Raw genomic sequence first — 27,994 nt, 5'->3', positions numbered from 1 at the left:
ATTTCATGTTTTAAGAAAGGCATGTAATCAGTTAAATGGAAGTCATTTATGACCAATTGTGTTTCCCATTAAGCTGGGCCATGCAGGCAGTGAGGGCTGATCCAGATGTACCAGTCTAACTCGAGGAACCATCCTTTAAGTTTTGGCAAGTACAAAGCTGTTGCTCAGTCCATTTCTGCACTTTTATTGCCGCCTCACTGGAGAATCGAACCTGTTCACCTAGCTTTGCCACAGAGGAATCCTCCAAATACGGCCTCACTTCAGCCTTCACCCCGGAACATGTGAAGAAGAATGACTACTATGTGCTTTGATGGAAATGCCTCTGGCTCTGATGGTCCCTGCAGCAGGCTCCAGGTCTACTGCTGGCTTCCTGGTGACTCCTGGTCCACCCTCACAAAGTGGACCCAGCAGCCCTGAAGCTCAGGTCCCAAGAACCCCAGGAGGGCAGGTGCTTTATCAGGGTCTTCTCCCACGCGATGCTGTCTGTGCTCTCTACCTTCCCCGTGAACAAAGGAAAGGAGAGGGAGAACCTTGAGACGCCTCAGAGGAGGAGGACACCTGAGGCTCGGATTGAACTGTGTATACTGGAAATAGTACTGATAAGATTTTAGACACAAATAAGATTTTATTCCAGGTCTTTTTAAGTTATGCTAATACTAGGGGTGGAGAGTCGATTCCAAAAAACTCGATTGTTGATTCCATCACATTCTGAGAATCGATTCTACTAATAAACGGAATTAGATTTGACTCCTGTTGCAATCTCGACTCCCAACTCTGGAATCAAAGAAACTGTTCAATTTAAACACATTTGTATTGTACATTAATTAATTCATCAATTGGACAGTTGCTACAAAACTCGTTGAGCTAACCAGACTATAGAACATTTGTATCAAGTTTTGTACCATTTTGTAATAAATTCGCTTTGTTGTACAACTTAAATATTTCTGTTGATTTTCATTTGGAATCGGAATTGATTTAGAATCGATTCCATCAATTCCATTACAAAGAGTCAGAATCAGAATCGACTCAGGCATTACAGTATTCCACAAATGGCTGTGATCTGCATGACCACAAAACAATGTAACAGTAGATTTAGCTTTCATGTTTTCATTTTTTTTTCTTGTTTCTTGTTTCTTGTTTTTCTCTTGTTTCTCACCTTCAAAATGACGTTCCTCCAGATTTTCCCGAATTTCGCTCGTCACTCTCTACCCTTCCACTGTGCTCTTGTCTATATTTTCTTCTTCTGCCTCCCTCTAATCCTCCCTCTTGCCATCCTCTGCCTCTCCCTCCCACCTGGCAACCTCTTGACCTCACCTCCACCGCCTCTTCCTCTCTGGCCTAAAGATGTCCTTTGAAATAAAGCCTGGAGGCTTCCATGGCTTCTGCACCTCCTTCATCATAATCTCTCTCTCTCTAACTCTCTCTCTCTCTCTCTCTCTCTCTCTCTCTCTCTCTCTCTCTCCCTCTCTCTCTCTCTCTCACCCATTTCATAAGACTGTCTTTTACCTGAGGATCCTCTTCTTCCTTCCTCTTCTTTCTCCCATTCTTCTAGATGGATCCCAGTGTTTTTCTGCCTCTTTCTCACCAATTACTTGTCTTTCGTCTCTCCCCTCCCCATCCCTCGCTCAAGATGTATTTATTTCTTCTGACTTCACCTGTCTAAATTCATCTCATCTCTCCCACTGCCAGTCATCTGTCTGTCATTATATTCCCCTTACCTATAATATTCCTCATATCCTTTGGTTTCTACCTGTCAGTGGTACTGTGTCTATTCTTATTTTTTTCTATTCTTATTTTCAACCTTTTCCCAGTTTTTTCTCTCTCCTTTATTTTATTTTTGGTGCTGTTTATGGTTCTCTTTTGTGTTTCTCTCTTTCTCCTCACTTCCAGCTGTCTAGTATCTCTAATTTCATTTTACAGCCCGTTCCTTTCTCTTTTGTGTTGTCTCCTTCACTCTCCTTCATTTCATCTCCTCCTCTTCTCTTTCTCTTTTCACCAGCCAATCTCTGTCTATCTTTCCATTCTCCCCACCCATTCATCTTTCACCTTTCTTGCCCTCTGATCCATCTGCCCCCACTCTTCCTTCAAAAGCTTTCCTATGATGGATATCTCTTTGTTTTTACCGCCGCTGCAATCTGTTTATAAATGGAGAAAGACAGTAACAACTTCATGATGGATCTTTTATCACTGAGCATCAGTTTTCTCTAAAGACCTGAAGAGAAGCAGAACATCAGAGCCGTCTGGTCTTCAAATATTTTGCTCCCTTGCATGAAAGGCACTTTTAAGTTTACAATTTCTTGAGCACAGTGCGTCTCTTCTGGTTGTTCCACTGATAACTGATACATTGTTAATAGGTTTTGTCTACATCTCCCTTTCTAAAGGTTGACATTTTCTGCATCCTTTTCTCTTTTTTCCGTCCATTCTCAGCTCTAATAGAGAGGTCAGTTTGTGCATACGTTTGTTTTGTTGTTTCTTGCTTCACCTGCCCTCTGCCTCGAAAACTATCCTATATTCTGTCATTCTCTGGGTTTCCATCTTCATCTCCTCATCATCCCCTCTTCCTCTCCTCCTCTTTTTATTGCAGCCTCTTTCACTGTGCCAATTTACCGTCTCTCCACTCTTCAAAGAAACCTCCAACTCCTCTTCCCAAACCCTGCACTCCTCGCTGTTCCGTATTTCTTTTCATCATTCTTTTCATTACGCTTCCCCCACCCGAAACCACCTCCATTTCCCTTCTGATAAAATTAATGATATCCCCGCTCTATCCCTCCACGATGACTCTTGCTGCAAATTGCGTTTATTTTACCTCCCTCACTCTCTTCTCTTTTCATCTTTGCTTCCACGTCTTTTCTACTGCATTTCGTCACCTTTCCCTCCATCTTTTTCCATTTCTCTCCTCAGTTTAAGAGGCCAAACGTTGTGCAGGTAGTTAAACTGCTCTTGAACCTCTTCAACTACTCTGTTGTTAGTCAAGTGTTTTTGTCTAGCACAGAATTCAGCAAGTGCCTCCGAATATAATTGCTGAACTATAATCAGCTCTTCCCTTCGGTTACAAATGAACACATTATCCAGGGGTCATTTGTTGGTGATCCCAGATCAGCATCCATCTTTGAGGCTCGCTAAACAGAGACACAATTATGTTTTTTTTTTTGGCATCTCCATGGTTACAAAGCCATTCGCTGATCTAATAGAATAACTCCATAAGACTCCTGTTACCATGATGATGAGATTACTGTATTGGAAATGCCTTTCTTACAGCTAAATACAATTATGCCTTTTCTGTAACTTCTTCATTTATTTATTTGCTGCTGCACTGAAGTTTGTTATGTGTTGTAAATGGCAGAGAAATTTCCCCATCTGTACTGAAACTAGTTCCACCGGGAACTTGAACTTATCAAATAGTTCCCAATGCTCAAAGTCTTCGTTTCTGCTTTATTCAGAGATGTACAGAATCTCAGAAGCTCGATAATTATTCTGTTTGTGAGCAGATGCACTCCTCCGTTTATGTTTGTGTCATCCGCTGAAGGCTGCCGCAGCAAAACGTAACCGATGAAAACTCTGCAGCGGAGCCCATCTGATAAGACAGATCAAACGCCTTCTAATTCAACAAATATATTTTGTGCCTTGGGCTGTCGATAATCCTTCCTTGATCAGCTGTCACTAAGCCGGCCTTGTAAACGTTAGAAGACACATCACTGTACCCATCGCTGCATTCTCTGAAACCTCTTCACCACGCTCCCACCCCCTCCCTCCTCCATCCATCCTTCTGTTCTCCTAGTTTATGACAAATCTGGCCACTGGTGTGTGTGAGTGTGCGTGCGTGAGTGTGTGTGTGGGTGTGTCGCAGTCCCCCACTTGTTCAGGGAATCAGTCCGCAGCCTTTCTGCTTGGGTTGACTTCCCTTCAGCATCGATGCGCCCTGACAGTTGACCCTGATTTCTCTGCTGATGTCTCCCAATCTCCACACACGCCGCTTCTCTCTCTCTCTTCTTCTTCTCCATTTTCTCTGTCTTTCTCTCTCTCTCTCTCTCTCACACACACATACACACACACCCTGACTACTACCACTTACTCTGCACATGCACATGCACACACAAATTGACCCGTAATTAATCAAACAGCTGCGTAATGACACTCAGGGTGCATTAACGTTGTGGAGGGAAAAGCCTTGTCTGTGGATGGGTGCCAAACATCACAAATGGCACAATAATTCCTCAGCATATTGATTGGCCTTCTCGCATGTCCGCCTTACACTTAGTCAGTGGCTGCTCGGTCTGCTGTGGAGATGGACTATTCGCCGAGCAATTTAAACCAAAATATTGCACAAAATAGCATCACCTATAATGGTGGGCCACATCCGTCATTATCCTTTCCTTGGGGCATTGAAAACATACATACAGTAGCAGAGAAAATACATTTCTTAGAGAGAGGCAGCCCTGACTTGAGGCTTGATGCTTATATAGTAGAACATACACAGTAGCTTTTATAGCCCACAGAGCTGCCAATTGTTTTGGGCCCAACATCCCCGCAGAAATCCTACTGTCAGTGAGGAGAAAATAGCAGTGGGGAAGGATTAGGCAGAGGAATTTCTCGCCGTGAAAGACTGCAGCTGTACCAGGCCTCCTGCCTCCGCTATCTACAATTCCTACAGTTTCCATCACAGTGGAACAGATCCCTTTATCTTCGCAGGGGGAGAGAGACACTGGGAGGGGGAATCTGGTCAAACCAGCCTGCAAGCGTCAGGCTGGATCTCAAAATAACGCCTTCTGGAACAGCAGTAGATTCTGCTTCCATGCTAAGCTGATACGATTAATAGCATCATAATGTAAGTTAATGTCATTTGTATATTATCATCTACTAATTACAATTGACCTGAGTAACACTTTCATCTAGTACAATGTGGGGTAACACTTTACAGTGGCCTTATTCCAGTGTATTAACCTGTATCCACTTATGAGTAAGTAGTATAAGTACACAACAATACTGTGTTAGTACTTCTAAATCTCCCTTATAATGTGGTTTGTGTGGTAAGTAGATAATGTATTCGGGAAATTTTCACTTACAGAAGTACTAACAGAGTATTAAAAGTGTACTACTCACACTATTTTTTCATTGGTTAATGCACAGGTTAATACTCTGGAATAAATGGTTACCAAATGTGGATACACTAATAATATTGCACATATTGGCGGTGGATGTGAGCTGTCAGCACCAACAGCTGTCGGGGTGGAAACTTTGACCTGAGCCGCCTTGCATCAACTTTCTGTGTAAACACTGTCAACGCTGTCTGGCCAAGGTCAGAGCTGCTTCACATGAGTTGTGTTTGAGGAGAAGGAATCAGCTAAAAGAACCCACTGGGTTTGAAGAGGAAGAACCAGCTAATTGCCCCAGATTCAACATGGAGGGTCTTGCAATTATTCCCCAGTTTTTATATTTGTCCAGTCTTTTTCTAAAGGCTCCAGCTGCTATTACAAACTTATTAATAATATATTTACAGAGGATTTCAAAGTGTCAGCCTAATTCAGCCAGAAGGGAGAGAAGGGAAATTATTTCCTGGGGTTGTTGCTGGTTTTTTTTAATCTGTTTCTTTGAAGGCTGTTGTGAAATAGGATTCTGGTATATCCAATTTAAAAAAGCTTTAGAGTAAGAAAACACCTATCATTTATTACAGCTGATAAATTTCCCTTAGGCAGTGTGTTCCTACTATACCTTCTTCACATATAGAGGCAGCCAACTGAGACAGTAATAAATGTAAACATGAGGTGGCTGCTCAATACAAGGAACATTTTCTTTCTTACCATTTTAGTACAGTATATTTCATCTACGATTTCTTCATTATATCGCAATTTACCAACAATGCACTTGTCTTTAAAATGGAGAAGATGGATAACTGATGCCAAAACAATCATATCATGAACTTTATTTCATGCCAGAAAATAAACATAGCATCCACATAACAACTGTATATTCTTCATAAAAGAAATGATAAACACTTACAAAGAAGAGAGTGGACACATTCATTCCTCCCCACATCACAGCAATCAAAGCCTAATATACTATCATACATTTACCAATTTTCTATAACAATTTCTTACATCTGACATCTTTCATTTAGCCCTACCTACTGTACAAGTTCTTAATAGACTTTCTAATGTCATTATGCATAACAGTTGTTGCTTAATTTCCGTACACAAAATATAAACTTCTATTTGTGTGTACCATGAAACAACTCGTGTGAATAGACACTGTAAATGTAAAATAATGGCTTTTAAGTTTCATTTTATCTCTAGAATAACAGTATCGGCAATCTGCACTTTATTATTATTTGCTTAATTGTTATCGTCCGCTAATGTCTCACTGCACTTCAGTGCAGCTCCTCACTGGGCGTGACAGCTGGTAAATCCTACATTTTCAATAGAGAATCTATACAATAAATGTCCGTTCTTCAATTCAAACTATTAGGTCCATGGTTCGTACTTAACTAAAGTGCAGGAGTGACACACGGATGATCAAAGTTTAGGTGCGGACCATTACTGTTCATCACTACATTCTATCTAACAGCCACCGAACCCATCAGCGTATAAAGATGCCTGGTAGCGAAGCTTTGAAGGAGACAACATTGCACAATACCACAGAGAGAACAAGGGAAGATGCAGGTTAACCCTATACCGCTATTTCTGCTTTTGTCTGTACTGAAGAACGAGTGATGGATGGATGGATGGACAGATTGGTTGCTGTTCATGTATTTCTATCTGTGTGGCATCGGTGACGCTATTTATCTATTCTAAGATGTTCAGATGGAAATAAACTAGCACTGAGAAATAAGAAAATCATGCAAATAGGCCTATCTTTTTTTTTTTCCCCTTGCATTTCTATTTACAAATCAGAAATAATAAATGATTCGTAAGAAATGTGCCAATATTGTGAAATTAACAATGGCACGGATTTCAATAACACAAAAAATATTGCATTATCTCAATTGTTTCTCTCCAAGATTCTTGTTTGTTTGTCTGTTGACTGAGTCAGCTAAGCAGTCAGTTATTCTTTACTTTTTTTTTTAATAACAGCACAGCGCAGTGTTGCAGAAACAATCCCGGTCATGCCATGAGGAAAAAGTGAAGATAAAGAAACCATTAGAAACAAAACAAAAAAACAAAAGCAAAAACAATAATACAATCTCCTTTTCCTCCTACTTTTATTGTGTTGAATAGCAGCAGCGTTGCCCCTGTCAGTTGTTGTTCATAATCCACCAAGAAGCTGTGAAGGGGAAATAATAATTAAGAATCAATGTTTTATGCTCTATGCTCGAGCCAAACAAATGAGTATTGACTATGGGCAGAGAAGCAAGGTAACTTCATTCAGTATTCATCCAAAGCAGTAAACCTCTAAAGGTTATAATTCATTGTGAATAGCTCCAGTACACATTAATATTAAAAGGACATTTCACCCATAAAGCAATGCGTCCGAAAATGATTCCCCCCAAAAGATTTTCACTAAGGTCTTCAGTTCATTTCATATTCGATTGTAGTCCTTGGTTTTTTTGAAATACTAAAAAGCCCTATTCTTTGTACTAAGTATACAAAACAACTTCAAAACAACAGTATTTTTCCACTAGGCTTTAGGCCATGCTAATATTTTTCATCCCCACCATTTCACTGAGCTGTACATATCACTACTTGAAAAAAAGGTTTCACACAGAAAACAAATTCAAAGTCGTCAAATCCGTCAAAAGCTAAAAACAAACTGATTTATGCACGACTGCTGCGAGTTTTGGGGCTATGTGTGAGATTTTGTGCACAACAATAGGCTGAAAACACTCTTTCTGCTATCATGGCTCCTACCTGGGAGCAGCATGGTGGAGACCATCTCCGGCTCTTCCAGCGAGTCGATAATGCAGCGCTGGAAGGTCTTACTGATGGACGACTGCAGGTAGCTGAAGGGAGAAAGGGATGAAACAAATGAGGACAGCTAGTTCCCTCCCAGCAAGACCAATAACGCCGGAGAAAGAGTCTGTTAACAGCTCAGTCAGTGTGTGCCGAGCAAATTCTGCTTCAGCAATAAAAGGTTTTTAAACTGTTATATGTAAATATGTAATACCTCATCCAGGAGAGACGGTCCTGCCAGAACTCGTACATGATGAAGCATGATCTGTCTGGCAGGTTCTGGACTGACATGCTAACACAGAGAGAGAGAGAGAGAGAGAGATGGAGAGTGAGACAGGAAGCCTCATATGCTTGGGAGAATTGCAGATATCTGAAGTGGCTGGCATCATATTACAGCGAGACCCAAAGGCTCTCAGGCTCTCAGAGAGGCGGACGTACTGCAGGTTGTTTGGCTGGCTGCTGGTGGCGTCTGTGTAGATCTTGAGAGCTTGTTGAAACTCCTCCACGTCCCTCTCCTTCACAGACATTTGTCTCTGGACCAGGAGAATGTTCTGGAGATGGAGGGGAGGAAAACCAATCGGACTTGTGATCACACTGTGTTGAAATAATTTGGGGATGGAACAGGCTTGTTGTTGGATATTCTGTGCATTTGTGTGAGTGATTTCCAGGTTTAGAATATCACATGTAAAGCAAATGAATGCAAAAATCACACAAACTCATGGGGCATCCACACTGAGTCTGATCCATCAGTTAATAGCACCGTTACTATATTTACATCAACTGTTCTACATAGAGATTTTACACAATCTTACACCACAACGTATGAAACATATGATAGCATGATGGCATAGGAGAGGGCCTATATAAGTCGGACTCACCGATTTATACGTGCCCGCTAATGTGTCCTCTTTGAGAGGTTCAAGATGCGGACTCTGAAAATGGAGGCATAAATATTTCAGTCAGTCATGAGCAGAACAAGCGCCAACTGCAGAGCTGGCTGAACCAAATCTAGGAAAAGTATGGCCTCTAGTTACAGCCTGTCACAAAGCGTTGGCTTTCACAAGGAAGATGTTGCTATATTCATATTAACCCTCCAACAGCCTCGGCGCAGCCCCGAGAAAAGAAGCGAGGTTTTATTATGCTCTTGTCTCTGCATGGCGAAGATAAGAAAATGTAATAATTAGCACGTTAGCAGGCTAGCTCATTATTTGCTCAGCTCCAATCTCCAATCTGAGAAAATAGCTCAGCCAAAATTTCATATGAATGTTGCTTTAAATTATAATAATTGCAGAATTAAAGCCGAAACCAATCCCAGTACAGCGCCCAGAGGCCACTGGCACTCATCGTCACACATACAGGCAGAAATAAGAGTAACACTTCATCATATTTCAAGACATTCAACACACTGGGAAACATTTTATCCGTGAGAGCCAACGAGAGAGTAGAATATATTTTCTCTGTTGCGGTGCAGCACTCAGATATTGATACTTCAATATCTGAAGTATCAAGTGTCCTTGCTACCGCTGTGCCTCATCATCATCATCATCATCAATAAAACCTCTACTCAGTGTCCAAGTGCAGCGCAGTATGCATTAAGAGACTGATAGCTTATGCATGATATTCAGTATGCGTAGTGCAGAACAGCATGTACATTTGGCCTCAACATCCTTATGCACTTTTGTACAAATCATCCCATCTGACAACACGCTGGATCCCATAGGGCAACCTCAGTGTGTCTGCAACCAGAAAGTAGGACTCACACGGTCTGCTTGACATTTCTGTCTATAGCAACTGAGCCTCTGTGGGGAAAACCTGATATTTGCAAAGAGCAGCTCTGCCTCTTAAGGGAAACATTTTGGCAGGCGTTTCTATTCATAATGACACATAGTACCGTGGATGCACATGTGGGTGGCCCAAGCTGGAACAAAACCAGTACACTATCATATCAGTGTAAGGCTGCTGTAGTCATGTGGATAAGATAACAATTAAAGAACGCATTGGAAACCAACGTAGTTCCTCATTCAACCCAAGGGAGGAATGTAAATGGATTTACTATTCGAAAACCTTACAGCCCTATGTGTTGAATGAGGAGGTTTCCAATGATTTCTTTAATTGTTATCTGTTCATGGATGGTAATTCTTGATGTTTTCTTGACTTAGATGTGGATTGTACACCATTGTCTTGCTTTGCATTAGTAGTATTTTGGTGTTTCGCGCCTAATGCTTGTATGTCCTGTGATGTATTTCCCGTTCCTGTAATTAGAACTGCTTATCTGGGTCAATAGATACCAGCTGGGTTTGAACAGAGCCTATTTAAGTGTTGGTAGTTTCTTATTTGTGACACTGAGGAAGATGTGATCGAAATGTTTGACACAGTTTTGTACAGCACTTGAGCACTATACGAGCATCATGTAATAAAATCGAATATATTTTTGTGGGTTAAATTCTTCCATTTTGTGCCATCCTTCGAGCCTTTTGCACCTTACTTTGTCTTTCTTTGGTTTTTGAGGTGACTATATTGACTATTTCTATTTTTCTCTCTTGTAAACTGCACTTTACAGTTTTGAAAGGAGCTATATAAATAAAGATTTGCTTACTTACTTACAGTGAGGAACTTTGGATTAAGGCATCTACATAACGGCATATATAACTGCCCAAAACAACCAAACTTCATACGAACCTCACACTCCAGTTTGTCTATGAGCTGCTGCAGCCGGTTGATCTGGGAGCTCCAGTGGTTGTCTGGCTCCACGCTGACCCCTGACCCAGGAAACACAACGTCAGCACAGCGCAACACAGACTGTCTGGATAGCAGTATTTTTAAAGTGCTGCTTTTTTGTTTTTTATGCACCTCTGTGAGTGTTCTCCTGAGGCTGACGGCAGCCAAAAGCCCTTTTCCATCACATTCGGTGCTCAGAGTCTTTTGTCATGCTGTTACTGCTCTCAGCTGAGCTCACAATATTTTAACCCCCAAAGTTTACCTGTGGTGAGCATGCCGGAGTAGGGGTCCGTCGGGGAGAGACACATGTTCTTCTGGATGCGTCGGCTGGGGCGCTTGGCCACCCTCTGGACGGGCAGATCCTCGGGCTTCTGCAGTATCCTCTGCCCCGTGCAGCTCTGCTCATCCACAGCCTCCATAGCGCAGTCTAGTGACGACTGGAGGGAGTGCAGCTGGGTGGAGGTCTCCCTCAGCAGGAAGCGCGTCACAAACTGACCCAGGACTGAGGAACCCTGATACTCCTGGATGGAAAAAATGAAGGAATGGAATCAGCCGTAATGCAAATATTGAGAGAAAAACAAATAATATTCTATATTATTCCTCATACGACATCAGGCCTAATCTATGGACGTTAGGGCGCGATCACAGCTCTAGTTAGTTTTCTTTGGTCTTTGTTGCATTTTTGTAACTGGTTCGTTTATGTTCACACTGACCAATTACAAGTGAACCTGGATTTGTAAACAAAGGTCACATGGACAAGTAGCTCATTTATGATGAGGTGAGGAGGGAGTCAAAATAGATCCAATTACAATCTAACTATGATGGATTTGTCTGCACTCTTAATTTACCCATAATTTACCTTCTCTGGTGTTCATATCAGTTATGAACACATGAATCAATGAACTTCCACTAAGAATCTGAGCATAAGTCGAGATTGTGGTTTGTCCTCAGTTCATTTTGTTATGTCAAAATCTGTTTCCTTGTACCCATAATACCTTGTGTTTTGGGGTTGTTTCCTGTAGCTGGTTTGGATTCTGTTATTTGGTGCCACCTGAGTTTATATGGCATCGTTCTCACCTGCCCAAATGAACCAAACTAAAGCAGTAAACGCTCCAGTTTGAATAAACCGCTCCAAACATGCACCCTCAGTCATCTATATGAGACGTCAAGAATGTCATTGTGTAGATTACCAGACGTTCATGAATGCATCGCACACAGGGTGATGTTGTTCAATGACATGGAAAGATGATATCATCATAATACATGGATGTCTGGTACCGCTCTGCTAAATGAGTCTTTGTGAGATGTGGATCAGTAACCTTCAGTACAGCGGCTGTTGTTTTCTTGTTGTCTTCTTCCAGATGAAAACAACTTTGCCCGCTCCTTTTTTTTGTGGAAAATGGATCTCCCCACCCCGTGGTGCAATGAAATAAGAGTTCAGAGAAATTGACAGCGGGAAATATTGGATGGGTGATTTGAAAAATGACAACCAGTGGGATCGGTTTATAGGAATCCTTTCTTCCTCCAGTTCCTGGCCTACGTGTTCTCCTCTCTCCGCAGCACACGCTGCACTTCATGAGTAATGAACCTTAGTCTGTTTCTCATTCCTCCTCCCTTTCTCTTCAAGACAGAAGAGCTGCAACACCACAGTTGATATATTCTTTTTTATCTCGGGGCGCTACAGCAATGCAGAAAATTATTTATTATAGTCTGTTATTTCCTTCATGGATAAATCAATTTTCCTGTTCCTGTTCTGTTTCAAAGCATTATTAAAGCGTTATAAACCTAAAAGTTCATGTTCATGTAAAAGTGAGTTCATGTCAAAGTGTAGCTCATATTTTTGCCTATATCCATAAAGATGAGTGCTGATGGCCTCTGCTCTAGGATCAGTTTTGTCTTTGATTTAGCAATAGCTGAGGTGAAGGCATGAATAAGCAAGGCTGATCTCAATATGGTTAAAGGTGCGACTGCTCGTCAGGGCAAAGAGAGCCTTTTGGCTGACTAATAGCAACATGAAAAATGCATGAGATGTAGGAAGGCAAGAGTGATACAGAGAGCAAGAAAGATCAAGAGAAAGGGAGTGAGAGAGAAACAGAGACAGACGTGGGGAGACAATGTCGGAGGAGATGGATGTACAGAGTGATAAAGCCGAGAAAAAGAGAAGAAAGAGTGGGCCTGAGAGAATAAAACATATGGACGAAAAGAGAGGGAGGGAGGGAAAGAAATAGAAAAGAGGATGAGATTAGAGGAGCTGAAAAGTGGCGGTGTGTTTTGCGTGTAGAGGACATTTGACGTCAAGTCAGTTGGACAGCTGGGGGGCTTTTGTCAGCCTGGTTATTGTCATATCACCCGACGTTCATTGAACTCTCTCTCTCTCTCTCTCTCTCTCTCTCTCTCTCTCTTTCTCTCCCTCTCTCTCTCTGAGTGTGTGTACAGACTAAAATACAAGCTAAAATATCCATGGGAACTCAAACAGACGTAGGCAAATGCGTCACTGTCATTACTAATAGGGCTGAAAGATACTGACAAAAAATCGAATTGCTTTTATTTGACAGAATATTGCAATTGCGATTTTAACTGCGATTCATATCATCTTTTTCTTCTCATACATTTTTTAGAACTTTAAAATTGTTTAAAGAAAAGTAATTTGTTAAAAAAATATATTTGTCAGTGTCAGTTTGAGTATGATGAAAGGTTTTCACCAATATTGTACTTGATTCATGGACCAAAGATTACCCGCAGCACTAAAACACCTTGTTTGTAAATCCATTTTGGACGCCCCGCTCTCTCTTAAGCAATTAATTGCAGCCTCTGCATTTTGGGAATTGCATAAGTTTATATTTTTTAGTTTATTTTTTTCCCACTAATTGTTCAGCTCTAATTACTAATACCGACCCCCTGCACATCAATTAAAACAAGAGGAAAAAGTCACTGCGTATCACGGAAAACAATCTCATTATGAGTCTGCATCCACATCCAGGCCTCTATCAGTCCACAGTCCACACCTGATTCTCTTCTCCTGCCAAAAATAAATAACTATTTGCCAGTTGGCTTAACATGGAGGGTTAGGCGAGATCGATGAGGAGTGAGTTGTGCTATTGATTATGTCTTAGCGTAAGTTCTTTGATGTTGATCTCGACGGTGCGCTCAAAACAATCTGATTACAGCCTCGTCGAGTTTTCAGACAGTCTCTTCATGCGCTGTGCGTGTCAGAGGCGACCATTTTAATCCCGGCTAAATCTCATGTATGGAATATACTGTATATGGTTCTGCTTGACGGAGCTGCAAAATAGGATTTCCAATGCTCTGATTAACGTGATTCATAATCTGAGCCTGATGATTTGATTTGAGATACTGTATCAGGTTGGTTTGGAAATGCTGGCAGTGACAATGTAAAGGTTTATCACTGTTTTATGATTGCTTTGACCTCAATAGCAGTGACCTCCATTTTAACTCCAAGGCCTCGACATACAGAGGCAACAAAATGACCCACTGGCTCCAATCAGAAGGTGATAAAACAAGATATTGCGTGCAGGAATGTGCGTACTTCTGGATTCATGTGTTGTTTGGAGTTTGGAGTTATTTTTTGGAGTTATCTGTACTCTTTATAGAACCTTTGCATTCTAATGTGAACATAACCCAGCAAACATTTTGACGTTGTATAGAGTAGAGAAATACTGTAATATAACACTATGAAAGTTGAGATGATGTCCGTAGTCGTCCAGCTGCTACCTGTGTTATTTTGTGAAATCGGGACCTAAATATCTTATGATATCAGTTCAATCATCATCAGTTTCCATAGCTGTTTTAATATTAATTTTTCACCATGCCATAATGGGATATTGTGAAAACTTTGTGCTTGTTTGTACTGACGTTGAACTTGGCCACGTTCTGCACGTCACCGTCCGTCAAATGCATGCTGGATAAGCTTTGCTATTGTAAAAAAAAAAAAAGTGAAAACACTGTGCACTACAATATGCTTCTACAGAGTTTCAACATCAATGTTTTGAGTGCTTATGAGCTCCTTAGCAGCTACAAAGAAGCAACACCTTGGAAGCATAATGTAGTGTCATGTGCTTTGTACTCAGCTTGGCATCCAGCCACCAGCCAGTAGATGTTCATTTGTTTTACCTCTGCACAGCTGTGAAAATGAGACAATCTACGCAGGTCTAGACAATATAAACCCATTACAGAACCAAACGTTTCTATGTCTTGGATCGCAAAGACACTTCCTCCCTAGTCTCTGTACAACTGTGTTATAAATTCAAACAGCTGCCATATTGGATATACCAACCATTACAGAAACCTGACACACAGTTTCTTGTTGCAGAGGGCCATTATAAGAGCGCGGTTCTTGTAAAGTCCTGTGAGCCCTTGTGAAAATGTAGTGTCAGTGAGTCGAACCAGAGCAGGAGCAGGAGGAGCCAGTCATGCAGGGCCGTTTTCCTTTTCTTTCATATCGCTGTCACAGCTGAGAGATCTCTAAAGGCCTCTGAGAGGGTTTCAGACTGACAGCTGAGGCACAAACAAAAGCCGGCCCGAATCCTTAGGGGTGGGATAAGGGACACTTAGAAATGCCATTAAAGTGGATAATCGCTTGCTGTTGTCTTTCTACATTTTAATTCTTTCTTGACATCCAAAATTTAACAACAGCAGCTTGGCATCGGGAATGTGCAAAGGTTAAAGACATCAGATGGTATAAAGGTGAGAGTCGTGGCCACCCACCTCTTTAGTTTTGTCCATGGCCTTCAAGATGGCGACGTTCAGCTTCTCCAGAGCGGACAAGACGTTGACGTATTCTCCCAGGTGTGGAGTGAAGTATTCTGGTGGAGGAAGATGGTGTCAAGGTTCGTTCAGCACTTTCAGCATGCTTTGTGCCTGAAGATAGCATACTGAGAGAGCAGAGAAACTAACTCTGACAGCAGAAACCAATACTGAAGTTGATGGGAATAATTAGAATGGAAGTACTTTGGGCAATGCCATAATTATCCGCTGAGTCACAGAGACTGGGGCATGCTTAGGTTTGAATTGTGGCCATTAAGAGACAGCTGATGCCAACAACAGCAGCTAAAAACACAAAACCTGGGGCCTTCGCGACACACAAAGGACAACTTGAGAGGTTTTGAGAGAGATGTTGATAGCACAGTCAAGAAAAACATGCAAGAAGCAGATGAAATTACCTGAGAGTTTGTCTGTGTCTAGGTTGCTGAGAGGGAAGAGGAGGAAGAGGACGGAGAGAAAGAGAAATGTTAATGGCAGCAGAGAGCATAGGGCGGCCTGAAATATTGTTATCAAAGACCTGTAAAGGGTAGCCATTTCCATGAGTGAAGCGGTTATGTGTATAGAGTGGTCTGCTACTAATCTAGACTAGTCCAGAAAGAAGCATTACCATTTTTAGCACTTTATGAATGTATTTGCCTTGACTTGATTGGGCATTGGGGCACTGTGGAGAAATTCATACTGGAAGTCTAATTATCAAGGAAATAAAATTGGCTTTAGCAACTTGTATGTTGGACATTTGTGTTGTTTCATTCATTTGTACATTCACTTAAGATTACATTTACTCTAGGAAGATGAAAACATTTTTGGATTTGATTTGATTATTGTGATTTACGTCAGCTTATACAGTGGTTGGTTTCAACCCAGCAATCTGATTGGTCAAAGACATGTTCAAACTGTGCTGATAATTCCCATAATGCACAGCTGGTAGCGTTTTATTGGTTGCTATGCCATAACATTTTTTATGTTATTATTTGTTATAATGTTATTATTTTTCCATGCATTTATATTAATTTGAAGAAAACTTTTCAGTTATAACAGGTATGTATATAGGTAACGATTGTATTATAGCTATATCAACTGAGACAATGTTCTTTAGTGTAATTATGGGTATTTCAGTAATGGCGACGGCACACAGTGATGCCTCATATCAATTTCATCACAGTTGAGCAGTTGCCCATCGTCACACTACAGATCACCCTCTTGGGTATTATTACTATATTACTATATTATTCATTAACAAATCATTTTCAAGTTTAACTGTAAGCCGGTGGCAGTGACATATGTTTACATATTTCTAAATCTTATTTGGGCTCATCACTGAGCAAACAGACTGCCGCTAACTCTCCTGGTAAGAACTCAGGGTTTTCGCTCCAGATTCAAGGCTCTCTATAAAATATTAACACGTCTCCTTTGAAGTGAAGTATAGACTTCTCCCTGCCAGGCAGGGAGAGCAGGAGGGGCTACAGATGGCAGCAGAGTTGGAGGACGTCCCAAAGGCAGATGAGCTTACTCCGTCTGCTTCCTGTCAATGGAGTAATACAGCTCCTGCATCTGCTCTTCGGTGAGGATACCATCAGCGAAGTACGACTGGAACTCCTCCAAGGACAGCTTCCCATCGTCTGAGAGGGGGGAGGGAGACAGACCAGAGAAAATTACACCTCACTGAGTTTTAAAGAGGGTTTAGGACTGCTGTGATTGCCCAGTACTAAAGGTAATGGAACAAGTTGGCTCTCAGCTGTTGAATTCACACACCAAATTAATTCCAGTGATAAGCTCAAAGGCGCTGCTGCAAATTAAAAATATTTCACCTCAATCAACATAGTCCCAAAGTCTTTTTTATTCAGCATTAAAACTTCTGTCAAGCATGAAAATTTGTCTGGGTGATATACTATACTTAGACGTCTTTCTCATGAAATTGAATTGACAGTAACAGTCACTTCCCCTCACCTAGCTCCATGAATTCAATAAAGTGATTGTTTAATGATGCGATACATCTGAAAATCCAATTTTTGCTCTTTTGCACTAAATAATTACCTACAACTGTGCACAAAATATATTTTTAATATGAAATCCTATTTCTATTAGGATGACTTGGACTCATTTCCTTACTACTGAGAACTGATGCTACAAAATAATTTACCCAATGTTTCAATTTCCCCTACACAAAGAAAAATGAAGGTGCGGACTGGAACCGAAAATGGTTCTTCAGAGTGATGCCATAGAAGAACCATTTCTGGTTCCACAAAGAACCTTTCAATTAAAAGTTCTTAATTCTTAGATATTGGACGGTGGGTGATGGCCTAAATGTGGAAAATAATCAAACCCCTCCATAGTATATATTGTACAATTGCAAATGAGGCTATACAAGGGCAGATAAACAAAAACACAATGCAGGTGTCTAAGCAAAGGAGTGCAGAAATGGTTCTTTAAAGAAGGTTCTTTGTGGAACCAGAAATGGTTCTTCCATGGCATCACTCCAAAGAACCATTTTCAGTTCCAGTTAGCACCTTTATTTTTCTGTGTACATTTCATTTCTCCAATAACAATTTCATAATCATCACAAAAATGCAGTTCCCATATAAACCAAACTGCAGTCATTCCATAGCCATTCTGCAGTCTACAGCAGCTCAGAAGACAAACATGAAGCCATGTGAGCATGTCTGCTGAAGGTAAGCACAGCACGCCTCTGATAAGCAGCGTCTGGGGCTGTGAGCTACCGGCCCGCAGGGTCCCAGGGAAATTGGGAGCAGGGATTGAGGGCTGGTTTGAGTACTCAGAGCTCACTAACAGGCTGTCTTTGGACGATAATGAGATCTCACTCCGATTTCTCCTGCTTTGCTCTGCGAGCACTGAAACCCTTTGAGACGCAGCTCCGAGATCCCCGCCAGGCAACACAGCTCAGACTGATAGGCCTGAGCCAATGGTGAATCATATCATCTGTTAAGTTTGTAAGAACAATTTTGACTCGGTGCCATCTTACAAAGTGGGCGGCTCTGGATAAGATGCATTTGCAGCAAAGGCTTATTTATAAAATGATAAATTTCATGAGGAGATTTGCTTCAGATTTTGGGCAAAAATTAACATCCAAGCATTGCCAGAGCTGAAGAGTGTTCAGCACTGTTTTAAAGTTACTTTGTCTACAAGCCACTGATCATAACATAAGGATCACGGCCTTAAGATGACAAACTTTGTTGTTTACTGCGGTCTGGTTATGTTGTAGTCCAGCTGGAAGGAGAAGCTAATGGAGTAGACAGAGAGCCATAACTCTTTCCTCAAACTTCCCCGCACTGCCGACTGTGCCTCGTTCCGCATAATGCTGGGAGTAAACACAATCTGTTGTGCTTTTGACTCATTCCCCAGTCTTCTCTATCATAGTTGCTTTGTTTTTGTTTCACACCCAATTACACGCCCGAATATAATAACTTACAGTGTAGTTCAGATGGCACATTATGCAAACATTCATCGTTTCTCAAAGAGAGGGGCAGCAATAGAGGAACCCTTTGGATTCTGGATCTAGCCAGTTTCTCCTAACAAGGTGAGGCATGTGCTTCACCTCAGATGCTTTGTTCCAACTCCAATCCCCTCATCAGAATGTACAGGAATTTGCCCTGCTGGCTTTGGTGCAGAGACATATCACAACTCACATGGTGTCACAGGATACTGACACATGGTACCAGGACTGGAGACCTCATATGAAGTGTAAAATGACATTACAAAGCACATATCACTCTACATACATGCATTCCATGTTCTGTAGCGTGTTGTTGTGCGTTCAAGCTGAATTGCATATCATCGTTGTGGGGTAAAAACCTTGTAACTCCAATTTTGGTGATTTTCATCTTTTAACTTAAATTAAAGGATTACATGATCCTCTGTGGGTTGAGAAAGTTCTATAACCCTTTGGCTGATGAAAACGTTTAAAAACACATTGGATGAACTGAAAAATAAGCAAAAAAGAAGGCTGCTTTTCTTAGTTCCGTAAAAGTTGACATTTTAGAGATACAAGGTGTTCAACCAACAACAGCAATATGCAGCCTCATCGAGATTCTTCAGCTGCTGCGTAAAAAAAAGCATCTTCTATAGGGCCGTCTCGATTAGACAGTAAATGTTCTCGTCCCATTTGAGGGTGTTAGTGATTTGGTCCCCAGGAACCATGAATGACTCAGCTGGGTTCACAACTGAGCCACTTATCTTGAAGGGAATCTGTCTGATGAGCATCTCAGCAGTTTTGAGAGTCATCAGCTTCAGGTTTCACACTCTGAAGTGACGCAGGCTGCCTGTTTGTTGTAGATTACCAGGTATAACTTTGTGCATCATGACACTTTTCAGCTCCAGGAATTATTGTTATGTTCTATGATGCTCACAATTCATTTCACACTCGATCTTATTCAATTCAGTGTAACTAGCTCATGGTACAGTGGACCAATGCACAACTCAGCTCTCGCTACATCTCCTCTACAGCTGCAACCACAGTGCATGCCATTCTGCTTCAGTGCACACAGATACTGGATGTTGAATTTATGCATATAGAGTGACATATACTGTCTACTACCTTTGCACTTTGTGAGGTGTTGCACTGTCCTTTCACCATGTGTCAGTATGTAATGTTAGAACATGAATAGTCAATATGCCATAAGATGAAATCATATGCATTTATTCTACTTGCTGGATGAAGTGATTCTGATTTCCTGCGTGAGGAAAAGAGCTGGTCACCATGGTCAACATTCAGCTCTCAGACAGAGTTTTAATTACAGGATGCAGATTTAGCGACCATCGATCCAGACGCTTTGTGACTGACAAGTCAATACAACACCCCTGTTGGGGAATTTAAAGTGCCATTCAGACTGATAATAAACCGTTTCTTCGGGACAGATGCAACGGAGCTTTCTTGCTATTCTCTCTCTTCAGTCTGAATAAAACTGCAGTTGTAAATGTGACCTAAATAAAAGCCGTCCCTGTCTCAGCATTAAGTCAGTATCTTTCAAGGAACTCTTTTCCTCGAGGGTCGAAAATGGAGTCCAGACCAATGCAGCGCTATCAATAATTCATACGGTCCACCAATGCAATGGTTTCAAGAGAATACGTAATACATAACAATAGCATGATCGGACTGCTTGTGTGTGTCGATCCAGTTCAGTCGGATAAACATGCACTGTCTATAGATTAAAAGAAAAAACATCAACCCAGAAAAAAAATATTTCTGATCATGTTTGTTGAATCAAAAAAACATGACTATTTGCATGTGCACTAAAATCTCTTTGGAAGGTAAAACATTGGATGGGTCTTTCTTTCTTATGAATTGTTCTTTTGAAAGAGCAAAGTGAATTGAGGCTTCAACTTGAATTTGTGTTTCTCACTACTGTATGTACAGGTTAAAGCACTTTTTGTACATGGCGCTCTCATTTCCAGGTGCCAAAAATCTTTGGACCAATTAAATTATGGAATCATTTTCAATATGTTGCCAATGGGTTTTAGCCTGAAATTACAGCTAAATGTCTGCATCTCAAAAACATCATTAAACTATTGATTTATTATTTTCACATACTTCCATCCAGCGCTATAGTCATGCATTTTGTACCTCAGCGCATCTTATGAGATTTCTGCTGTAGACTACAATCCACTCCAAATAACTCTGCTGCAGTACTGAATACAGTATTTATTAAATGACTGCAAGTAAACAAACTTCAACCCCTTCACCCGCTCAGATATCACTTGCCACCTCAAATCATATTTTTTAAACACGATCATTTTCTTCACCTTCAATGTTTCACGCCAGTATATTTCTTTTATGAAATATACACAATAATAAAATAATGAAAATATATAACATAAATAAGTAAAGTACAGTAATAGAGTTAATTTACTGCTTGGATTGGATTTTTCTTGCAGTTACAGTGCAGTTAGTGACATTCTTGAGAAAGCGCTCAATGGCCTTGGCAAATCATTTTTCAGCCCATTGCTTGTATTAAGAATTCAGCTCAAGTCAAGACGCTCTTATGAAAAGTCCTTCTAAGGGAAATCCCTGACCCCTCTGTCACACTCAACACTTCAAATGCATCGCTCTCCGACTGAAGATCATTTATTTCAAAAGACAAAATCTGCTTGCTGATTTACCCTGTGTCTTGCTTCCGTGCGAGTATGCGTTTTCCAGACGATGAATCAAAGTTGCAGTGAAAAATACTATAATCATTAACCACGCTTGATCAGTTTCATCTCATTACATGTGAGCCACAGGACCCCAGTGCAGCCCACAGCTCTTAATGTAGTTTGCAGCAACGTAAATGTATTACAGATGCCGGGAGGCCGGCGGGTGAAAGCTTACAGTATCTCCTACTTCATATCCTTGTACTCATACAACTGTGCTTTTAAGAAAATGTAAATTCCTCATTACAGTAGCATAGAGGGATAGAGTGTCGTGGCAAGTGGCCAGCTCTCATTATGTGGTAAATCTGCAGCGCTCGAGGCGGATCACGGCGGCCCACTCACTGTTGCTTGGAAGGAGGCTGGTTTTTCCAGGGCGCACGACTCAGTGAGCTAGTCGAGAACCACGGAGGGCTTTGCTGCACACTGAAGATAACTACCACAAACATGCATTAGACTTCTCTTCCCTCTTTTTATCTTCTTTTTTTGTTGCTACAAAGAGTGAAAAATAAAAGCTTTGATGTTTTTGTATGTGTGTGTGTGTGGGGGGGGGATTGGAGGGTGGAGAGAAAAAAAAGAAAAAAAATCTGGATCAGTTACTTGAGGCTTTAGTCAAAAGCTTGCAATAAAGAACAGCATGATAGCATTCGTGATATGAATGCCCCGCTCGTTGAAATGCAGTCATCTTCTATATCTAATAAAATAGCATTAGTCACAACTGGTATGATGCCCGTCCTTGTGGCGCTTTCTTGAAGATGCAGCCTTTCAGCCATTATGTTTTTCTACTGATTCAGAAAATAATCGCCTGAAAGGAGACGCAACTTGAGGTGAGAAGAATCCATGAATCCCCTCTATCTTCTACATTTTCTTTACAGCAGCTCCAAAGAAAAAGCATCTTTTAATGGTTGAACCAAAGGGTTTTCACATCCAAATAACTCAGTGAAAACCCCGAACCACCTTAAACAACCTCTGCTCACGTAGGCATCATTAATATTGCTCTTATGTAACCCATATTCACTGTACTCCTGAGGAAACCATCCCCCCTTCATAGACACACCTCATGTATTAATCACCGTCCTTATCGCGTTTTACATTCCATTACACTGTGGATGCAATGCATGAATAAAAAATTAAGAGCAAATACAAATGCCTGTTTGTCAGCACTACTTCCCAGAGCCGAATGCTCCGTGTTTCCCCAAGAGATTTGGGGAGGATTACCAATAACTCCCCTTTGAAGTACAAATTCATCAAGTTAATGGAAAACCAAACGTGCCACTGACACGTTTGCAGTGGGAATACATTGCATCCACTTACATTAAGTGGATGTCTCCAGTGGGTCGGTAACATGTTTTTTTCCCCTTTCTAGTGAGTAAACCAGCAAACGACAAGCTACAACTGAACATTTCTGACAAGGAAATCACATAATCACATGCAGTGTTGTAAATAAAAATGTTTCAAATCTTGTAAATTGTGTTGTAAATGTAAACCTTGCGGGGATCAATAGTATCCATAAAGGCCGACCTCTCTTTTTTGACCTAAATATTGGATATAATTGAGCTGAGCAAGGCATGGAGAGTGACTGAGTTCATTTTGTCATATGTAGTTATATCAGAGAGCCAGAGACATGCGGTTGTAATGGACCTTGGTTATTTATGTGAAGATCCTCTGTCCTCTATCTCAACAAGGATCTCAACAAAACTGAGAGATAATTTTGAATAATAACTTTTTCATACAGTCTGCATGAATCCCCTCAGATAATGAAATGTCTATCTGAATGAGTTGTGCCTGCTTTTAACTGGTGCATCTCATTTCTGCGGCGCAAACAACTCCTTCAAAGAGATTTTGATTGAATTCTAATTAGCTGTATAATCCAATTAGCTGCATATTTTGTTTACTCACCGTTTTTGTCTGCCCGGCGGAATATCTGAAACGAGACAAAAGAAGATCGCGTTTAGGATTAGTTAACTTGCATAAATGACAAAAAACACTTGCAGAAGATTAAATCAAGTTTTGAGCAATTACGAAAAAATATCTTGATGTGAGGGAATCTGTGTTGTGACATGGAGGATAGAAGTGAAGCCAGATAGTCGTCAGAGATAAAAATGAGACTCTCAGACAAAAAAGGGGAGGATAAGGGAGAAGCAGTGACGCATGCCAACCCAGAAGCCTCCCTAACCTTTATAAAACCACAAATGTGGGGCAATCCATCTGAACGAATGAATGTTTTTGGCATTTTGCTGCCTTTTTGTACACAGGAGAACATTTAAGAGGAGCTGTAATTTCCGCATTTCAATAACCACGAGATACGACATCTCCTCAGGAAATGAAACGCTGACATTTATGTTTGCCAGCCAAGGAGCTCAGGGAGGGAAAGTTGCTGATTGGAATGATAGCTTCTATCTTTCTTTCTTTTTTCCCTTTCAGAGGACATTGAAAAGATCATTCTGCTTTACGATTGTTGCCCATGGTTTGTGTGAAATTTGCGAAAGCATGAATCAATGGTGTTTTGTGTTAAGTTATGGTATAAACATAGCAATACAATCATCATTATCATCGTTGTGTGACCAAAGCAGTCAGGTCGGTTTGCAGAGTGTGAGGTATTGTGTGGGAGAAGAGCTGGACGCCTCATTCACCTCACCACCATTTCAGTTAAAAACACAGTGTGTGCACCCAATCAGTCCCAGAGAGAGTCCAACGGCTGGCTGAGTCACTGTGTTATCAGAGCGGAGAGCGCTGCACTCAGATCCATAGCTGTCACCTTTCGAGCACGCTGGGGTGTGAAAGCTCCGCTAGCATCCCGTTTTAAAACATCACACCTTCATTCAAGTCAGATCTAGACTGGAGACAGCAGCCCATGGTGAGCCTGAATAACAGCATTTCAAAGAACAATTGGGACAGAATAACAAAGATGATTGCATTGAAGTCCTCTAGGACAGTGGGGTCTGGGACCACCAGGGGGCCTTGAGGGGGTTCCAGGGGGTCCTCAGCAAACTGATGCAGTTAACACAATTAGAGAATGTAGAAGAGTGACTGTTTTGATCATAGTTTCACTGTTATCTCTCTACCTACAACACAGAATTCTGGATAAAATCATATCTAATAATAAAAATATTCTCAGATTTGGGTCCGGCAGACAAAATCTCATCAAATATGGGTCCGCAGCCCAAATGTGTACTAAATTAGGGTCCTTGATATGAAAAAGGTTGAGAATCACTGCTCTAGGAAGTGGGAAACATTCAGTCCTCCTGACCCATGCCAGAATACACTTAACATCTTTTAACTGACCAGTGGGAATTATGACTTTCGGACGCTTCACACTGCGGTACAGGTGATCCCATGAAACCTGGAGGCCGCCATGCTCAAGTACCTTCAAGGTGCTATCATCGTCAATTCTCCCTAAAACCGCAGAAGTGCTGGTGTCAGCATCCTGCCTGAGACGCCTCAGAGGAAGCCTGCAGGGAAGCGCTCCATAAAATGAGGGAAACAAATTGAGGGTAATAAACACCGGCTCTGAGGGAGCCTGAAAGAGGAGATTTACTGGCCTTTATTCATCCATTGTGCCGTTAAGTGGGAGGGTGGTGGAGATGATGGAGGTGTTGTCATCAGGCGGCGCTGATGAAGACGTCCTGAAAGCAGGATTAGCTACATGGATGCACTGTGCAGTTGTAATTTCCGCCTCAGTCAATCCCTGGGGCCTGCTAACATGTCACGCTGAGTCCTATCGAACCCGATAAAAACTACAGCTGGAAGAGTAAACGAGCTGTGGAAACATCTGGGGCTACTTCCTACAGTAGAGTATATCAGCTATGTTCAAAACATTCATCGCTCTTTCCCATCATCGCCTCAAGGCAAATTATTATCTCAGTAAGAGCACCGAGAAACATCTCAGAGACGGTAAAGTCGATTTGTACACACAGCGCCAACAGCTTTGGTAGAATTGTGAACCTATTAAACCAAACAATAAGTTCTCCAACCTGTTTAATTACATAAACAGAGAGACTAAGCCTTTTCCCAAAGATAGAGAGAGTGAGAGAAAGAGAGAGAGAGAAACATACTGATGAAACAAAAAAGCTTACAGCAAGTCTAACTAAGCTGTAATGAGCCCATGGAGAGGAAGACAAGCATAAATGAGGCTCAATTCTCTGTAAAATACTGTGCAAATGTGAGAGTGTGCACCAGCATGATTTAATTGGTGGGAAGGCGGAGGAATGACAACGAATGGAGAAGGGGAAGGAATGAGGAGGGCCCAGGTTCATATATGTGGATTAAGAAATGACAACATGTGTCATTTTGTTCTGCCAAGCTGTGGGAGATTTTGATTCAAAATGCTCTTTCTAGCTGGAAAAGGGGGAAAAAATCTATATATATTATGGCAGCAAAGATGGATAATATACTGTATTGCGCATACAAACTTCATTTATGCAGCTTTTATGTCATCCATTAGCCGCTGTAATAGGTTCCATGAAGGGATGCCAGTTTGGAGATTATGCAGCATATTGGGCTGGAGTCAGAGAATGGACGCTAACTGCATTTAAGCCAAATGTGCACTTGCTGCAGTCTAATGTTCCCTTTGCTGGCCAATAATCTGCCTCGAGGAAATCGGGGGAATTTTATTTACAGTCAGTTGTTAGGAAGTCTAAGGAAAATAAATGACGCTGCTGATACATTGTCTGGTGTTTTCTGGAATATCCTCAGTGAATCAGAGGCGATGCAGCCACATAGGCTCCAAAAAATTGCAAAAGAGAGCAATAATTCCTAAAAAAAAAATACAATATTGCATGTACACACAGTATTGTCCCTTTGAAAGCCTAAAGAATGGCTGGAACTGGTTTTATATGGAGGGGATTTACGAATCAGAGTAAATTATTCATACTGAAAAGAAAACTAACTGTACTGAATCTAAGTACCTGGAGTTGGGGAGCATTTCTTGCTGTGCATGTAAATCCAACCCACAGTGAGCTGTGCAAGCAAAATCCTGATTAAATGATTAAACATTTAAGATGTTTCTATTTTTTTTTTAATAGGTGTTTCTATTTTCTAACTGGACGAAGACAGGGGCTATGACTAATATGAAAAAAAATCATACAATATCATGATAAAAGACCTGTTAAAGAAACACTCTATGCATCTCATCTAGGGACAACCAATGTCATGACCCTCATTACCATATGAAAACCGATATACAGCCAAAATATAACCACAAAATCTTAATGTTTTGTAGGTTGAATGGAAATTTACATCAAAACATTAGGATCCAGTGTATTCCCTATGTAAGGAATATTGCGTTAAGGCATCCTCTGTGTTAGTCACGCACTAATGGACAAGCCCTCTCACCTTTCTTACGTAATAGGCTAGCAGTAAATTCAGCACATATAGATGGGAAGCTGACGTGCATTAACTCCGTATGAACCATTCATAAAGACTGAAGGACAATGCATTGCCCGTATGGCTGTACAGTCTTTTTTTAGGCTACATTTGACGACCCCCCCCCCCCCTCCCAGGAGGTGGACTAAACATGTCTAATTATGGCTTAGAACAATCATGCACAAAAGCAATAGTAAGGAATAATTTTTTTTTAAAAAAGGTAATTCATAAGCAATGTTGCTGGGTAATTCTAGGAGCCATGATGCCACTTAAACACACAAAACGAAGGTGTACTTACATCCTGAAAAATAGAGATGCCTTGGTTTTGATTTTGGTTCTGCTCAAGCGCCTGCTGCTTTCTCAAGTGCTCGTGCTTGGCAGACTGAAGACACATGGTAATCATCTCTGTGCAGGCCAACATTTTCACACTCTTACTTTCGATGCAATTTCTGCCTTTATAGAAAGATTGTCCCCTTTGTTTTTTTGTTTTTTTGTTTGTTTTGGTAGAGATTGTCCTTCAGTGAGGATGGTCGTGGTCCTGTGTTCCAGTTGCTCTCCTGTCCGTGTAGGATGGACCAGCCCGCTGCCTGCTGCCTGCTGCCCGCTGCGCGTTACCGGAGAGGCGATTTGATTTGACAACATGAGAAACTCCGCCTCTACACGGACACCGTCAGCAGCCAGGAGCTATTCATAAAATCCAGAGGAATGCACCATCTGCTGGTGAGCATACTGATGAGCACAGAGCTGCTATCCAAACAATTAGTAAGGCTGTGACGTTGAGTAAGTTCACAGAAAACAGGGGTCACTTTTTGAGAAAAAACGAAACATAAAGAGGATGGTTTTATTAAGATGATATTGGAAAGGTGTGTGTGTGTGTGTGTGTGTGTGTGTGTGTGAGAGAGAGTGAGTGTGTGTGTGTAGGTGTGTGTGCGTGTGTGTGTGTGGCACGGGGGGTTATTCTATAATATATAATAATAATATTATTATATTATATATTATTCCTATAAGGACTTAAAAACTAGTTTATAGTGACCTTGTCCTCCTTTATGGTACTTTTTAAATCTCCTATGGTATAACTAGAATATTACTATAATACTGTATAACTA

General features: G+C 41.2%; 1 protein-coding gene across 1 annotated transcript; it reads right to left on the bottom strand.

The window, feature by feature from the left end:
- Positions 1 to 6,993: 6,993 nt before the first annotated feature.
- LOC139920226 (N-terminal EF-hand calcium-binding protein 1-like) lies at positions 6,994 to 27,309 on the bottom strand. The gene is made up of 12 exons (XM_071910182.2): positions 27,187 to 27,309; positions 23,424 to 23,448; positions 16,894 to 17,002; positions 15,782 to 15,807; positions 15,327 to 15,424; positions 10,864 to 11,122; positions 10,563 to 10,642; positions 8,762 to 8,815; positions 8,322 to 8,434; positions 8,098 to 8,175; positions 7,842 to 7,933; positions 6,994 to 7,257 (listed from the first exon to the last, which is right to left on the bottom strand). The coding sequence occupies exons 1-12, from the start codon at positions 27,307 to 27,309 to the stop codon at positions 7,229 to 7,231; spliced, it is 1,086 nt and encodes a 361-aa protein (XP_071766283.1). The 3' UTR covers positions 6,994 to 7,228.
- Positions 27,310 to 27,994: the final 685 nt, after the last annotated feature.

Source organism: Centroberyx gerrardi, chromosome 14 (genome assembly GCF_048128805.1).
Source record: "Centroberyx gerrardi isolate f3 chromosome 14, fCenGer3.hap1.cur.20231027, whole genome shotgun sequence".
NCBI classification, from domain to species: Eukaryota; Metazoa; Chordata; class Actinopteri; order Beryciformes; family Berycidae; genus Centroberyx; species Centroberyx gerrardi.
Note: the sequence above shows the minus strand (reverse complement) of the source record. Positions and strands in the feature narration are given on the sequence as shown.

Bases quoted from the DNA above. Each gene is read 5' to 3' on its own strand.
- LOC139920226 (XM_071910182.2), bottom strand. From the start codon at position 27,309: ATGTTGGCCTGCACAGAGATGATTACCATGTGTCTTCAGTCTGCCAAG. The intron at 15,425-15,781 runs GTAATTTCATCT...TTCCTCCACCAG, and splicing joins AGACACAGACAAACTCTCAG to AATACTTCACTCCACACCTG. The intron at 8,816-10,562 runs GTTCGTATGAAG...CTCCATTTTCAG, and splicing joins TAGACAAACTGGAGTGTGAG to AGTCCGCATCTTGAACCTCT.